The following is an 18,204-nucleotide window of genomic DNA, read 5'->3' on the forward strand; positions in this document are numbered from 1 at the left end:
CAGCACGTATGCACATCTCCTTTTTATGTTAAGTTAGGTTAGGTTAGGTTAGAGTAATTTTAATTGTATGCTTCACTCGTCATTTCAGTTTGAAAAGAACTTAACCTAACATAAAAAGGAGATGTGCAAACGTGCTGTCCTGATCCACTCATTTATCTTACTCATTCAAAATAAATTTTTTCTTAGGCGCCAAATGAAAAACTGTTTCAAACGAAAGTTGTTTAAGTACAATGGGGAATTAATACTATGGACATATCTTTCCTATAACCCTGTTCATAAAGAAGATGCGAGTAAAGACTTCATTTCTTTAAATGGCAACATGTGTTTTTACTCGAGGAATCATTTAACCTCTTGAAGACCTGCCCAAAAATGTATCACAGTGTAGCCTACCATTCTTATACACAAAACATTGAGGGACGCAAAAGAATATAGAATTCATAGTGTATGTACCTACTGCAAGTTCGAAGTAAAATATCACTTTGTAGTACTTCGGTACACCCAATAGTAAAATAGAACATTTACATGTTGTGCTCCTCCGGAAGTGGCGAACACTGGAATTAATGCATAATTAAAATCGTTGAATGCATGACTCCATAGATTGTTCTATGTTGCCTACTGAATGGATGTACAAGCATGAGTAACATTGACGTTGCTGAAACATTTCAATAGACAACTCCCCTCCCCAAAAAAATTCTAGTAGCATAAGGTCAGAACAACAAGCATGCCAACTAATTGGTCTACCACATCCAATGCACCTACCAGGATATTTTCGGTACAGAAAATGACGGGTTAAGGTGTCATGTGCTGGGCATCCATCATGCCAGTGTCACATAGTCATTCTGTTCCTCGAATGTATGGCCTCCAAAAACTCAGCAAAAGGTGATTCTTATGAACCTGGCATATCATCTGCCATTTAGGTACCATTAATAAAATTAAGCCCAATAACGGTATTGCAATGCTACAAAGTGTGATTTTACTTCGGACTTGCAGTAAGCACGTACACTATGAGTGCCATATTCTTTTGCACCCCTCAGTGTTTTATTAGAATGGTATATTGTGACGTATTTTTGAACAGACCTTGAAGAGGTTAAGTAATTTATCGAATAAAATGTACATGGTGCCATTTAAAGAAATGAAGTCATTACTCATATTTCCTTAATGAACAAGGCTATAGGAAAGATATGCCCACAGTATTAATTCCCCCATTTTATTTAAACAACTTTTGTTTGAAACAATTTTTCATTTGGCACCTAAGACAAATGGGACACCTGTATAATAATTACCCCCACCCCTACAATCGACAAATGCACATCGCAGAATTCAAGATCACCAGTAGTTCAGGAGACACTGATGAAGACGTGACATCACGTCGAAATGAGCCGTCTGTCGAAGGTATATACCTTTTTTAAAATTTTAACACTTTTTAACGTGTGACTAAGTAATTTTATGTTTTTAACAAACAAAGTGTTAACGTGAACTTTAATCAATAATAATTATGTTTTAATGTTGCTGCTGTTGTTGTTGTTGTTATGTTAGGAATCTAAAAGAGTTTTACTCTGTTTCACCTCTAAAATATTCAGAAAATTAATCAAAATACAGAATGACAAAATAACTCGTCTTTCAATTAACATTTATTACTGTTTTTGCCCCACTCCTACTGTCACTGCCACCAATGTTGTTGTCAGTACTTCAACAGATATCAAAGCTTTGCAGCTCAAGGTAAACATAATGGTCGTTAAGTTAATTTTAACTGCACATGCTTAACAACATACACAATGGATTCATTTGTTAAGCATAATAAAATAAGAGAATTCAAACTGGTCAAATTCCAACTTCAACAAATTAACTCATTTTCAATAACAAAATAATAAGAAAGCAGAACTGACATTTTTATACAGATTTCCTTTTTCCTCCTTCTCCCCTCTTCCAAAGATCCATTATAATACAAAATGTATTTTCAGTGTGCCCCAAGAGAAAGAGAGTCTAAAAAAAATAGGTTTTGTTTAATTTTTTTCCCCACTCATTTTTGCTATTCTATCATTAGAGTTAAGATGAGCATTTGTGAAGTCTGCTACAGGATGAGAACCATTGCTATCAATAAATAATCTTTAAAATATTTACATTCATGTAGCTATTTCATTTAACAGAAATACTATTTTTTAATACATAATATATTACAATAAAATTATATCTCATATATATATATAAACATTTTTCTTAAATAAAAAGAAATACTTGGTATCTATCTAGAAGCGTCTAAAATATCTTTATGTTTTGATTTACATAAATTGTAATGGAATGCACATTACATTGCATTGTTGGAAGATCCAAGGCTTGCCACCATACTTTGAGGAGGAACACAATGCTGCCAAATGGAACGTCACATCTTAAAAAATGTCAAGATAATTTAGAACTTCTATTTTCTGAACCTGCACACACTGTACAATGCAACGAATCATACGGATATTTGAGCTGCTGGGCAAATAAAGCAAGGAACTCAGCAAATACACTTAAATATGTATTTTCTATTTTTTACTGCTATCATCTACCTCTGAAAATATGTTTGGTGTTGTCTTTGTGTCAATTTCTCTAGAGATCCTTGCTTATATAAATACATCTCCCTCGCTCTTTACACACACACACACACGCACGCACGCACGCACGCGCACACACACACACACACACACACACACGCGCGCATGCACACAGTCGAATCACTCTTTTACACCTTTTAGGGGAAGGACATCAACTGTGTAAGTAAATGGAAAACACAAATTTTTGGAATGTAAAAATGGAATTCGACTGTATGAATATACAAAATTATTTCTGCAGTCTTCAATACAAACACACCCAAACAGATAAAAAAAATAACTGCATGGTAGCAAGGATAAGCAGAGTGAAAGCAAGATAGCTGGATAGCAGAGTACTTAATGTAGTAAAATCATTCAAATGCTCTTACACATCACAATTAATAATTACAACCAACAATGTCATAACTATTCAAATTGAAGATTCTTTTCCTCATAAAGAAAACAACAAACACGCACAGGGTGGAAGTGGAATAGCCTTGCAGATTTTCAGAGAGAAAAACTCATGTTTTAACAAAAAACTATATCACATGGGTGGAAAATTCATAGTTTTTTCAGAAAAAAATATTTTTTCCCAAACGTTTAAAACCTCTTATTTGGCAACTATTGCGAGTAGGATCGTGATTTTTGTCCATATCGATAGAAAATCTAATAAAGACTAATTTATCCTCTAGTGTATTTCAATAGCGTGGACGGTTTTCGTGCAAATTTAATTTTAAAAACCTCATTCCAAGCCAACAAGTGACAACGCTGAGATACAGAACAGCTCACCTCTTACATGTGTACCACGAGTAGTGATGCTGCCGGACTGCTCAAACTTCCAACTTAATTTTCTAATTAACCACAAAATGTAATATAGGTTTCCTATTCATTTACCTGTACCCTATGTCCCTTTCAATCTGCAAGGTTATTTCACTTCCACCCTGCACGCGCACACACACGCACGCACGCAGTGAAACCTCGATGTAACGCGCCGGCATATAACACTTTCATGAATACAACGCTCCCTTGGTTCGTGAGGCAAACTTCAGTCTTACCTGTTTCCTCCCCTCCAGACCGGGAGAAGCAACGAAGCCTGCTCAGAGCACTGTGTAGTGTGTCCTTGCATTTAGCTGTGTTGTTCGTGTGTTTGAAATGTCAGGTAAGAAAAGAAAGTCATTTTTCGTTCCGGAAAAATGCGAAATTTTTAGAAAATAGAGCGAGAATGAAACTCTGTATCAAAAAGATTTTGCTGCATCATTGGAGATCCCAGCTTCAATAGTAAAAAACGGAAGAAAAATAGAGGAAAATGCAAATCTAGGGGTTGCTAAAAGGAGAAAGTTGAAGTCAGAAAAGTATGCAGATCTGGAGCACTGTCTTCTCACTTGGTTCCATCAAGCAAGAAATGCCAAAATTCCAGTAAACTCCCCTGTCCTACAAGAAAAAGCAATGGAGATAGCTAAAGAAAAGGGTATCCAAGGTAACTCCCAATTTTAATACCTTTGATACCTATTTCTTTAGCTATCTCCATTGCTAAATGTTCATAAAGGGGTCATTATAATGTTTACTCATACTGAAAATTACTTTACAGATTTCAGTGCATCTAATGGTTGGCTTCGAAAGTTTCGACTACGTCATGGCATCAGTGGGGAAGCAGAGTCAGTTGATGAAACTGTCGTCAATTCTTGGACTTCCCTTCCTGTAAGAAATCTTATACAGAGTTATTTACTAAGTGACATTTATAATGTTGATGAGTTAGGTCTTTTCTATAAACGTATGCCAGGTAAGTCTCTAGTCTTCAAAAATTAAAGCTGTCATGGTGGTAAACTAAGTAAAGAGAGAGTGACTTACTGTTTTGTTGAGTACTAACAGTAATGGAACTGACAAGTTGCGCCTTCTAATGAGAGGGAAGTTTGCAAAGCCAAGGTGCATTAATTCATTGCCGTGTGATTATTCTTCACAATGTCGAGCTCGGATGACTGGAGAGAGGTTCGCATCATGGCTCCAAGACTGGGATAAACAGCCGGACATTCAGAAGCGTAAAGTTCTTCTTTTTGTAGACAACTGTCCAGCTCATCCAAAAGACATTCCTTATCCAATATAAGATTGGAATTTCTTCCGCCAAATGCTATAAGCAAACTCCAATCTCTCCATCAAGGGGTGGTCAAAGACATGAAACAGAAATATCGGAAGCGTTTGATTCAATGTTATCTGTCATTCATGGACAGTGAAGATTCTCAATCGTCTATCACTGTTCTCGATGCAATGAAATGCATTGCCTCAGAATGGCAGGACCTGTAGTCAAAGATAATAGAGAATTATTTCCATAAGGCAGGGCTCAGAGACCACTGCATCGCAAACAAATTTCTGATGTTCGTTTTGATGAGTTTGTTGCTATAAATGACAATCTTGCCATTGTGGAACAGCTGTCAGTGACAAAAATAGTCGCTAACCACACTGATAATCTTGGTGTAACTAACAGAGAAGATGAAAATAATGACGAGGCTGTTTCCATTACTTCGTCTTTGAAATCAGCACTGTCCACTATAAAAGACTATTCGTCATCAGAGTGCATTGTATAAGAAGAGTTGACTTCATGTCTTACCACAATTGAAAATGCCATTAACAAGGAATAAAATGCTCTATTATTAAATCTGCAGTAAATAAAAATATATCCAACTTGCAACATTCATAATTAATTTCCCCCGTATAACACTTTACTGTAATTTCTCCCTATATAACGCTCTACTGGATATAACACGGTCTCTTGAGGGAGCGTTACATCAAAGTTTCACATACATACATACATACATACATACATACATACATACATACATACATACATACTCCCTATTTCTTCCATGTTTCTAGGTTAATCCTGTTTTTCACTTCATGCAAATATTATTATTTTATATACAGGCTCTTAGCTCCCAATTTATGACTCATAGCTGCCTTTCTTTCTCTTGCTATAATAAAGCTTTCAATGCACATCTTCACGTTCAGTTTGACAGCACTGTGTTCTACAGAACTGTCTCCACCAACAGGTCGTCATCACTGGCATTTGGGTCTTCGTCGGTTTTATACACTCCAACCTGAAAACAAAACAAAATCTCTTTATTAATGGTAAATTTCCTTCCTGTCATATTCCAGAAGAGACTTTTGAGTTCCTTCAGGCCTCTCCTAACATTCACTTTGCGAGGTTGCTGTGCTCTAACATGATAAATACACACACACCACAATAAAAATTAACAATAGCTTTATTAACAGGATGGGTAGAACTTCTGTGAGAGCAGATATTACAAGAATCAATAAATGTCCAAGAGAAGAAATAGCAAGTTTGAAGTGAAAAAAGAACTTAGAGTAAACTAGAATAAGAGTCAACTTGAAACTGCAGAAAAAATAAATATATGAAGCAAGCAAACAAGCCAGTTCGAAATGGAAAGGTGTAAACACAATCAACAATGAATGCATGCACAAGTTGGTATTTGAGTGTGACTGTTACATACAGTAAATAGATTTTCGTACTCTATAAAACAAAACTAGTCCCAACAATGACAAGAGAAACCCTGCCGTCCAATAGTCAGAGAAATTAAGTATTTCATAGGTTGAAAGTCTTTCCTGACATATTTACATTTCAATCAGTTTTGTCAGGTATATTTTAAAGACATATCTCCTGAATTTTCAGGGCTTTGGTCATGCACCAAAATTACGTCTAGTCACATTGACCCTACTTCCTTCCAGTGAATGAACGCAAGACTAACATTCCAGCTGTTTAGTGCGAGTATGGCAAAGTCCATACAATTTTTTTGGGTCATAAACTGTGATGGGTTTGAGGGAAGTGAAAGTACAGAAGAATTCACAAGGCAAATGAACGACCTTGCAGATGCACTCAACTCAAAGACTCTCTCCTCTGCCCTGTAAAAAGGATCCTTTCGTCATAAAATTTTAGGAAATATATTACACATAATTGACAGTAAAAGAACACGTTCGCCTCAGAAAGAACCCTTGAATCACTCAGAGTAACAATTCAGAGCACTCTCGAAATATCCGCTTCTTATGGAATAGCGGATTAAATATATTCTGACAGCAAAATTTAACCAAGATCCTCTAGAGCGACATTTCAGAATTATAAGATCATTATCTTGTGAGACCATCCCTCTATAGCTGCACATGCTTCAATCTATGTTATAGTTAAGAATGTGCTCTCTTCAAGTGTAAATTGTGAACCCTAATTGAACCTCCTCTTACTTCCTTTATGAATCAAATGCGCACCCTTTCGAGAGCTACAGAAGAAACAAATAAGGAGTGTAAAGTGGCCGCCTTGAACAAAATCAGTGGTAAGTTGGTGATTGATGATAATCCCATTGAAATGTACGATTGGGAAAGTAATCTGCCTTCTCTTACACAGAGTGACAAGTTAGCAAAAGAGTGCCTTGTGTATTATTTAGCTGGTTATATCGTCAATAAAGCAGCCAGATTTACTGACTGTGTGTTCTGCGTAAATAAGCTTCGCAGTGCATCACTAAGAGAACAGAATGTCTCCGCTTTCATTAAAATTAAAGATTATGGAAGCTCGAACTCTTTTCTAACGCACTGTCGTACGCCTGACTCCTGGTCGTTCCTTTCCGAAGAGGAGTGAGGAGAAACGGGAGAGACGGGACAAGAGGGCTGAAGCTTGGTTTTGGGAAGGTGTGATACCATGATGCTGAAGAAAGTACTCTGTTACAGATATAGGTGTTTATTTAACAATTTGCGTACTTCTATAGTTCGTGAGCAGGGGAAACGGGAGTATTGAAGGTACATGTTTAATTAGTATTTTATTTTTTAATAACACTTTGGTTGTAATTAACATAGAACTTATTTTAGTAACCCAACAAGTATAATTCTGCTTTATGTGTACAGCTGAATCTGGTTTATAATTATATTAAGTTTGTTTATTACACTTCCACAACACAAGAGGTTTCTAATCGAGCATATGAGGCTGTAATAACGCAAACATTGTTAATTTAATATTCTCCGATAAGTGGCATACAACTAGTTAACGTAGTGCTATTAAATTATTTTTATTTACAAAAAAAATAATAACTTAGATACGGTATCTCAAAAGTTCAAAACTTGCACTGGCATAGATATAATATCGAAGCTTGATTTGTAAATCTGAGTTTCACGTAATATTTATTGCTCCCCTTGGATTACGAATGAACCAGATACAACTGAAACTAATAGGTAAACAGTAGTAAAAAAGTATTGGTGAAAATATAGCGTCCCATTTGATATATCATATTGTGCTTTCTTGTACATTGAAAACTATAATTTTGTGTCAAAATGTACTTACAACGTCACAAAAATGTTCAGTTTTGCAAAGCTGCACTTTTTTTTTGCGTACTTCTCTCTTAAGCTTGCAGAATGTTTCAGTTTACTGTTGATTATTATACTAGTATTTACGATTCAGGAGTGTATGATATAGTTAATGTAGTAGTAATACATTTTTAAAATAACTAAAATGTTGTGATAAACTGTAACATTGGCTTAGAGTGTAAACCTGCTAAGTAACAAAAAGGTAATTTTACAGGGGAAACAAAAAACTGATTAAAAATTAACTCTGAAACTTAGGACCGAATCCAATATGTGACACATATTTTGATTCTGTTCGTTAATAGATGAAAAAGAAATGTTACAATATAATGTATTTTTATTTATATTAATTTTTGTAATTTAGCAGGTTTTTGTAGCTAGGAATTTTTTTTAAGTATGAAGTTAGCAGGTTTTTCAAGAAAATTAAGCAAATGAATTAAAACTGTTGTTTTATTTACCACAGTATTTCTATTATTTCAAACGAATGATTTAACATATAATCAGCCATGAAAATAAATAATTTACATACGTCTATCTTATCTTTGACATTCTTTCAGTCTTTCTTTAAAAAAAAAAACTTCTATTCCAGACAAACTTAACAAAATTGAAAGGAAAATACAACGGTAAATAAACATTCTCTTTTATTGTTATAAAACATTCTTAAAAATTAACTGAAAATTTTCTTCTTTCCTATTCTAATTCTCAAAATATTCACAATGAAAAGTATGAATTACGTAAAAGTAAGAAAGTCACACTACAAGAAACATTTTCTACTGAATAACAGGTAAGTTATCTAATTCCTTAACTATAAATTGTTTTCAGTCTCCATTTAGTTCAATCATGAGGTAATTGGTCATAATACTGGCGGTAATCTTCTGTTAAAATAGTCTTTAAATATATATGTGTGTGTGTGTGTGTGTGTGTGTGTGTGTGTGTGTGTGTGTGTGTGTGTGTGTGTGTGTGTGTGTATCTAATGCTCTTGATTTAACAATGAAGTCATCATCCTTCTTGCTTCCCAATATTTTGATGGAAGGTCCACAAATGTCCTACGAGTTTCACAATTAGCCAGGTGCTCCATCTCCATGTCCTCTTCTCTGGTGCACAGTAAGCATTTAGGTGAATTCAGTACTCCAATACGATGGAGGTGTTTACTGAGTCTTTAAATATTGCAAGTCTTCAAACTTTCTTACACAGGTCTTTTTTGGTGAAGATTTTGTAAGTTTGTCTGATGTCAATTTTCTTTGCGGTATTATTTTCCAATCATCTGGGAAACTCAATTTGAATAATATGTCGCCATTTGGGGTATAGCGAAGAGCTCTTATGTCAGTAACCTTAGGATCGCCTCTAGCATGACCAGGGCGAATGCTCTTACAAAATTTAACCTCATCGAATTTTTTTAAGAATTCATTACTTAAGTATGTCACATCATATGGACTGAGCTTTTTTTGGCTGATCTGCAGAATTCTATGCAATCTGCTGGTACACTTATATTTTTGTTGAGCCCGTTCAACTGTGGAATAGATGCAGTCTGCTTCCATTTGGGTGCGTTCAACCTTCAAGAACTCTTGCTCTATAAAAAAGTTGCCTTGCCGAAGATGGTTACAATCGTTTGAATACATCTAGAACAACAGAAACCCCATTTTCGAGTCGCAGAAAACGTAAATCAAATAAACTAATAAAATTAATAATGAAACATGTAGCGGCAAACATCATGCAAAATACTTGCTAAGTACCGAAATGTAACGAAAAAACTACTAATCTCAGCACCTAGAGAATTAAAAAATTGAAATCGAATACTAACTGAATTTCTAATTGCTTTGACACTAAAGAGTAATTGAAGAATCATAATTATACACACCTCTGCAATATTTCAGTCATTAAAAGCTTGAATAACAGCAATAAACACCAAAAACTTGTTTGACTACATGAGAATACGCGCAAAGATTGAACACACTATCTACAAAGATAGTCGCTATGGAGTTAGCAGCAAGCATTGAACGAAGTGGATTTGGCTGTTTTACTCATCACGAGTTTATATATGCTTACGAGTTGAATTGTGCCTAGCTATTATTCCTACACAATTCGTCATCTCGTTCCCTTTCGAATGATACTAAAATCTAATTTGAGACAAAAATGGATTTAGCAGATATACACTCTAAGCCGACGATAATATACTTTTATATAGTGGGTATTTTTAAAACATTTGCATTGACTCTAATAGCGCTCCTGAAACTGCGGTCAGAAAACAGAGCTAGCGCCACTCTGTGACAAACCGCTGGACTAGTGGAAGTATTGTCACTTTCTATTCTACCCGTTCTTCACCTACAATAAAACTATAGCCAAATGATGTTGCCTCTCTCCTTTACCAATACTGTTTTAGTAGGCCTATCTTAAATGAAAACATGAGACACCCAGAACTGTTTTGAAACTCGTGCGCAAGACAAAATAGAAACTGTACAATATTGAGATTGATTCATGCTATGGTGAATAAATTTCGTCGACTTGATTCAATAAATAGGTCACTGCTACATGAAGTGTGGTAATGACATGATGGAAGCTCAGCCTCACGTTCTCATACAGACTGAAGTGTCCTTTGCAATACATCCTTCAACTGAAATTCTGATTGTTAAAAGACATGCAAGATATACTCGTAATGGAGCGTGGGAAGCCCACATCATTGCTGTCGAGATATTTAACACGTTTGTCAAACAAGAAATCGGATTAGAGCAAGCCTACATTAGCCCACTACAAATACGACCTGCAGGTTCAAAGCCAGGCGTCAAAATCTATTATGAATCCCTTACCACATAAACAGTGAAAGGAATTGTTGTTTCTGGAAAAGCAAAACTAGAACAATCTAGTTTTGCCATTCTCATTTTGCAAATTGACCACAAGTCCTCAATCGGATTGATATCGGATTATTTGCCTGGCCAGGGGAGTATCTGTTTATCATTTTGGTTAAACTGAGTAATACAGTATGATATTCAGTGAATGACACGTTGCCAGATCTTGTTGAAACACACCTTTGCCATCCGGAAATGATTTCTGCTGTGGTAAGACTCTAGTTTCCAATATGCGAATATACTTGTCATTATTCATCATTATCTTGATAGGAATTAATGATCCAGCCCCTTTGTGTATAAAATAATCCCAGAACATTAGTCTTGGAGTGTGTTTCAGTGGTTGTTGCAGATGAGCTGATCCTTTACAAATGTAACAGAGTGGCCATGAACCTCGAAATGAGATACATCGAAAAAAAAAAAAAACCTTCTTCTCCAGTTATTCGTTGTTCAGTTTTTATATAATTTTTCCCATATTAAGCGTTTTTTGCACATGTCAGTAGTTAGCAGTTGCTTTTTAATGGCTTACTAGTCTTTGCCCAACTTTCAAAAGTCTATGATGCACTCTTGTAACATAAATGCCTACCCTGGTTGCAGCTATTAACTCGCAGGTTAAGTTGACAGCAGATAGGAAAAGTAAAATAAGTTCCAGACTAACAATTAAAAGGTCGTCTTGCAGTGAAAAGTCTTCCTTTTCCGGTCACATTTTTCTTCTATCTGGGGCATGACGGATCCCAATCTCTCGGTATCGTTTCAGGATGGAATTAACAGTAGCTAAGCTGACAACAATGTGCCTTTGTGTCATGGAAGTGTGCTCTGCTAATGTTACAATGTTAGAGCATTTTGGTGAAGCTGTATCCACTTCTGAAGACGTGAGAACGAACACAGCAATTAATTAATAATAAGTTTTCAACACAATTAAAATGCTTTTGGGGACGAAAATGGGAGGAAATAATTAACATAAGTTAATGAAAAAATATAAAACCCAGACCTCCAAAAATGAATGTCTGCTATATTACAGAACTCAATTAAGCAGGACTGTGCAGCTGAAAGAAAACGCTGAAAATTGTCGTATTCAGATTAATTTGCATGCTACTGTACAACAGAACTTTCAGAATTATCAAGCAAATTTTCAGAACAATGATGGTTCAAAAACACACAAGACTGAAGGCTTATAAAATTTTGGCAAGACCCACATTCTGTACAGCCTGTTTGCAAACGAAATGAAGAAACTGTTAAAGAACTCAAAATAATTCCTATAGCTGAATATCTCCGTGACTACAGACAAAACTTGGTTACAACACGTTAATAGAATGCAACATTCCGGGGTACCAAAACAGATGCTCTGGTACATTCCCAGAGGAAGAAGATCTGTGTGTCAGTTGGTTAAAGAGTTGACTGAGGAGATGATCTCTGTCCTGAGGTCTTTCAAATCCACGAGGAAGCCCATCCTGAAAAGGACTGTTTGACTGGGTGTCATGTTGGATTACCATTCAATATTGGGTCCAATACCTCTCATTCGCTAAACCATTCTCGGTCTCAAGGCAGGGGTAACAGCTGCGTAGCATTCGACCTGGGCTTATACTAGAAATTTTAGTATGGATCTGTATAACACGGCTGAGTGGTTATGTGGGTGCGAAAATAAAAATGCCTTTTTTTTTGTTTCACATGTTCGATTATGCAAACCAGTGACAATGCATGGACAATTACAGGTGTTAGAGACTTATAGATTTTTCATGCCAAAGTGAAAAGCACAAATCAAGCCAAACTCACGTAAACAGCAGAACTGAATTTGCAATATTAGCCAAAGTATATATCAGATCCCAGTGAGACACTTGCTACCAATTGAAATAAAGGAATTTGACGAAGAGGTATCACAAAATCGTTATATACTTGGTAAGCTGATAGACTGTGTAAAGTTCTGTGGAATGTTCGAGCTCTCATGAAAGTGCGAATTCCAAAAATCCTGGGATTTTTCGAGATCTAATTAATTTGATGTCCGAACTTGACGTTCTCTTAAAACAGCACATAGAAAAAACAGAAAATATTTTCCTTAGGCCTATCAAAAACCATTCAAAATGAGTGCTGGACTCGGTATACGAGATATGTCTTCACTTGATTCGGAATGAATTATCACAGACTAATTACATTGCTATTGAAGTGATGAAAGTACTGACTGTGCCATATTATCTCAACTACTTTTTGTAATGCGGTATGAACTAAAGGGGAACATAAATGCAAGGTTTATCAGTTTCCTCGAACCGAAAAATCATAGTGCAGAAGGAATAAGCAACATCATTTTCTCTGAATAAAAGAAAATGAAACCTAACCTAACCTAACCTAACCTAACCTAACCTAACCCCTGAAAAAGTAATTGCGAAAGGTTACGATGCTGCGCCTGTTATGAGTGGGGTTCAAGTTAGGGTAAGAGCTAACTGAGAATGCCCATTCTGTTCACTGCAATGCTCGTCAGCTAAATTATTACATATAAAGATGTATTATGGGTAATATGCAAGTAAGAATTTTTTTCAGTATTTTGGAAGGATTTTCCACACCAAAACGCACTGCTGCTCTTGGCGAGAATGTGAAAAAAGCGCGTTCCTAGTTGTCCGCAAACCATAACATGGAATTTCAAATCAGTGTATGACAACTGTTTATGCTTACAGAAATCAAAATTATAGCTGATGAGAGTAATGAATATAAAACTGTGCATAAGGCTGTGGGTCTGAAGAGGCTATTACATGATGATGGAAATACGTTCAGTCTTTTCATAAAATCAATAATTATCCCACTGAATTATTATTAAATGGGGTTCACATCACGAATCAAAATGAAATTGTTAATGCATTTGCTAGTCAATTTAAATCTGTTCAACAAAATTATAACTTCGGAAAATGTATTATGTGTCCTTTCTCGTGTTAAATTTTACATTACCTCGTTAACATGTTAACAAGGTAATGTAAAATTTAACACGAGAAAGGACACATAATACGTTTTCCGAAGTGATATAGTGTTAAAAGTTGTGTAATCGAGATGTAAAATTATAACTCTAATATCATTACTAATGATTCTAATATTGCTGACTGTTTGCCCCTACCTAAAATTATAATCGATGACAACTAAAGCCATTAAAAAGCTGAAGCCTAATAAATCTAAAGGTACTGATAGCATTCCTAATTTTATAATAAGGGATGCTCTAATATTCTCATACCTGTTTTAACTTTTTTATTCAATCTTAGATTAAAAACAGGAATTTATCCTTCACTTTGGAAGGAAGCATCTATTATTCCTGTTTTTAAAAATGGTAATAAAAACAGTGTCACTAATTATAGACCTATTTCTCTCCTAAATAATTTTTCTAAAATTTTTTAAAAAGTTATTCACAAACACATTTCATTTTATGTCAAACATGCCCAACATGGTTTTACTACTACTAATTTAGTTTCCTATCTCAATCTCATTATGCCTGCAGTTGAAACTCAAGGTCAAATTGACTCAATTTATTTTGATTTTAGCAAAGCATTTGATGTTGTTCCTCACAAAATTTTATTAAACAAGTTAAGTAATTTTTGTCTCTCCACTAACTACGTGAATTGGTTTGAAAACTATTTAACAGATTAGACAATCTTTTGTTCGACTAGGTAATTCTCTCTCAGATCCATTTAATAGTTTATGTAGAGTTCCTCAAGGTTCTACTAGTGTGGCTCAATCGGTTAAGGCACTTGCCTGCCGGTCTGAAGTTGCGCTCGGGCACAGGTTCGATCCCCACTTGGGCTGATTACCTGGTTGGGTTTTTTCCGAGGTTTTCCCCAACTGTAAGGTGAATGCCAGGTAATCTATGGCGAATCCACGGTCTCATCTCTCCAAATACCATCTCCCTATCACCAATCTCATAGACGCTAAATAACCTCGTAGTTGATACAGCATTGTTAAATAACCAACTAAAAAAGAACTCTACTTTGGAGCCTCTCTTATTTTTATTATTTATAAATGACATAAATAAAAGAAAAAGCTCTAGCTACCTTTTATTTTCAGATGACCTCGAAATCTTCTGTAAAATTAATAGTTTGGCTGTTTGTCAAATTCTTCAAAATGATATTAATTCAATTGCACTAGGGTCTGTTGAAAATGAAATGAAAATTAATGAATCCAAAACTTTTGTAATTTCCTTCTCACGGAAAAATACTTCCTTACAATTTAATTATTCTCTTAATGATGTCATAATTACTAGGAAAGATTGTATTAGAGATCTTGCTCTCTTACTTGATTCTAAATTATATTTCCATGATCATGTGCAATATGCAGTGTTTATACCCCTTAGTCTAATTAGATCTTCCACTTCGATGTGTCTATTAATTTTATACTATACGTTGGTTAGATCCAAACTTAATATGCATCTGTTGTATGGAACTCCATTAGTGCCACTGACTCAGCTAATTGGAGAATATTCAAAGAAAATTTATTTCCTTGTATGCTTATAGAATTTTACCTAATTCCGATGATTATAAATATGAGATTAACTGCAAACATTTTAATTGCTGAAGTTTATTTGCCAGACGTCAAGATCTTGATTATTTATTTTTTTGCAAAATCATGTAGGGTGATATTGATTATGAATCTTTTTTAAGCAATATCAGTCTTCGTATTCCTGCTAAGGGTTTAAGATTTCATAAATTTTTTTACATTAGAAATTCTAAATCTCTCTCTCTCTCTCTGACCAGCAAATGTATAAAATATGATAATTTGCATGGATTGAACTTTGATCCATTTAATGTGTAATATATAATTTTTGGAGTTTTTTGTCAGTTGTTATTAATTTTTGTCTTTTGTTTAGATATGTATTATAATATTATTCTCTTTATCTTTTATATTATTTGTATTATATTCAATTACTGTATATGATTCCACCCTTTCATTTTCATTTTAATAATTAATCCTATGTACTTTTATTGTAATTTCTATCATTATTAATGTTTTTGTTATGAAATTGTTATGTGCTGAACTGTTATTGGCACATTAAATATTAGTAAACAAATAAATAATAATAATAATAATAATAATAATAATAATAATATTATTATTATTATTATTAATATTATTATTATTCTAAGTGTGACAGAGCTTTCTCTGCTTTAACATTAATTGAATTATAACAAAGCTAGACAGTTTCATTCTAGAAACATGCACGTAACTTTCAATAATCCAGTTAAAAGACGACTTCGAAAAAATGTCAATCATCTTATGTATAGGCTAGTCTTCGTAATTGGCTTAATATTATTATCTTGAACAGAATTGTTAATAATAATAATAATAATAATAATAATAATAATAATAATAATATTAGTCTAATAATAATTTGGCAAGATTCGAATAATTAATATGTGAGTAAAATATTATACATATTAACAATGTTTAAGTTTAGTAGGAAAAATTATAATCACTACATTATTATCTGGCAGTATGCATTAACTTCTTAAATTTATTTAATGGATCACTGTTTCCAATACTTATGCTACCATGATTGAAATTGAATTCAAAAAATTTGGATCACACTGCAAGAATGATTTATTTTCACTTTGTAAGTTTAAAAAGAAGAGTAGTTTATTTCAAAAATAATATATATACTGCACACAAAGAATGTGTCTGGAAATGAATAAATGTAATCACTGAAGAAGTAATAACTGTTACTATTGTGATAAAGTACCTGACACATTAGTTTTGACGTGATGTGCACCATTCTCCAGCGCTATCTTCTGGTGGGGTGTGTTCATGATTGTGTCGAAATTAGTCAGCCAGGTAATTTACCATATTAACACAGTAAAGCAGTGATTGTACAAGATATAAAAGAATGTATCCAAGAATGAAGAACTGTAATTAACTAGTATAAATTATATAATAAAGTGTCCTGTTTCTCCACATTCTAATCCATGTTCCATGGTTGTTAACCTCACTAACCTGATATGCCACCACTGTGGCATGATCCAATTTGCCAGGAACCATAGCAATTTTCTCGCACACTTTCCTGCGTCGTGACCGCTGCTCAGCTCGACTCAGCTCAGTCAACTCAGTGCTGCCCTCTACAGTGGTGTAGTATAGATCTGGATCTTCGAGAATATGACGCTTGGCAGCTGTCAATCTGCCATCAAACGTTAAAAACAATATGAATTAATATACTGTCACATCATACAGACAAGTGATGCCCACATTTCTTAGACAGGACAAGACAAGTTCTGTTTAGTATGGATTCTCCATTTTCTTTACAATAATTATAGTTAGAACTGTGAAATATGGCAGAAAGACCTGAGGTTAAGATACGAGGTAACTCTAATTCCAGCCAGAATCTAAATCAGTGTGTTCAAATTGTTAAGCAAAGCCTTGACTAAAGTCTCACACCTTGTAGCAAAGTCTAGAAGCATTTCACACAATGTCTTTGCATCTTCACATGGCGGTCCATTTCCAGAGACTCCATTCTTCAGTAGGTCATCCATCCTCAACAACGATAATTCATGACGCTGATAAGCCTGAACCGTGGGGAGGGAACTGGAAGAAGGGAAATCTCCAGAAGTCCCAGACACCTTCACCGTGCTGGAAGAAGCCTTCAGATTCAAATTATCTGATGGTGGAAGCACGGCAAACTTGCCGACCTAGAAACCATAAACCCCTTTGCTCATTATAGTGGTTGATGAAAACAAAAATAAAATATTATTTTCAAATTTACATTAGTTATTACATTAAAAATGAATTACGTGTGCTGGCACAGTGGCATTAGGTTGCCATGGCCGGTATCGTGATTATCTTGACTACCTGGGTTCCACTCAATGGATATTCTAATCGTCTGTTATAGTTTCAGCTCATGCTGGCTGTCTTGTTAAAAGTTAAGGTTTCTTTGCAAACAGTCTGTACTGTTCTGCCTCCACATTCGTTTTGTCCTAAACTGGGTCAAATAGACTGATTGCTAAGAATGGAAAGAGGTGTTATATGAATAAATATAATTTCTAAATTCCTGTCACCAGTCAAGTCGATTTCTGTAATTATTCGACTCTGCTATGCTTGATTCTACACCAATCGGTGATCGCAAAAGCATGACTTCAAGCAATGAGTAGGTCATCTCCCTATCACACCCGTGATAAAAGGAAGTTAAAATTCATAAAGTTCATTTGTTTCTGTGTTCTTTCCTCGCCAAGACTGACAAGGAAAGTTCACCAAGTGATAATGGAATTTCACAACGATTTTTCCCCCATATTGTTCCATCTGAAAGAAGAAATCTCCCTATAAATTTCCACATCCGGAGAAGGCCTAGCTTTCGAGGTATGAATTTTCAAAATAATCGCTTGACACTCATATAAGTCTCATATCTCCATTGCCATCATGAAGAAGAAAATGTTCAAGGCCCCAAATGTTTATGCATTGCTCTCAAAATCAGGGAAGCTTATGAAAACTCA

At 34.8% G+C, this 18,204-nt stretch overlaps 1 protein-coding gene across 5 annotated transcripts in view; it reads right to left on the reverse strand.

The window, feature by feature from the left end:
* Positions 1-1,613: 1,613 nt before the first annotated feature.
* Positions 1,614-18,204, reverse strand: part of LOC138708219 (PP2C-like domain-containing protein CG9801) — a 131,704-nt gene continuing 115,113 nt past the window's right edge. For all 5 annotated transcript variants that reach the window (XM_069838548.1, XM_069838552.1, XM_069838549.1 and 2 more), the window contains 3 exons: positions 17,156-17,406; positions 16,718-16,898; positions 1,614-5,659 (listed from right to left, as the gene is read on the reverse strand). In XM_069838548.1, coding sequence (XP_069694649.1) covers positions 5,588-5,659; positions 16,718-16,898; positions 17,156-17,406 — 504 coding nt within the window. In that variant the 3' untranslated portion in view covers positions 1,614-5,587. The remainder of the gene's footprint in view (positions 5,660-16,717; positions 16,899-17,155; positions 17,407-18,204) is intronic.

The sequence above is a fragment of the Periplaneta americana genome, chromosome 10 (genome assembly GCF_040183065.1).
Source record: "Periplaneta americana isolate PAMFEO1 chromosome 10, P.americana_PAMFEO1_priV1, whole genome shotgun sequence".
NCBI classification, from domain to species: Eukaryota; Metazoa; Arthropoda; class Insecta; order Blattodea; family Blattidae; genus Periplaneta; species Periplaneta americana.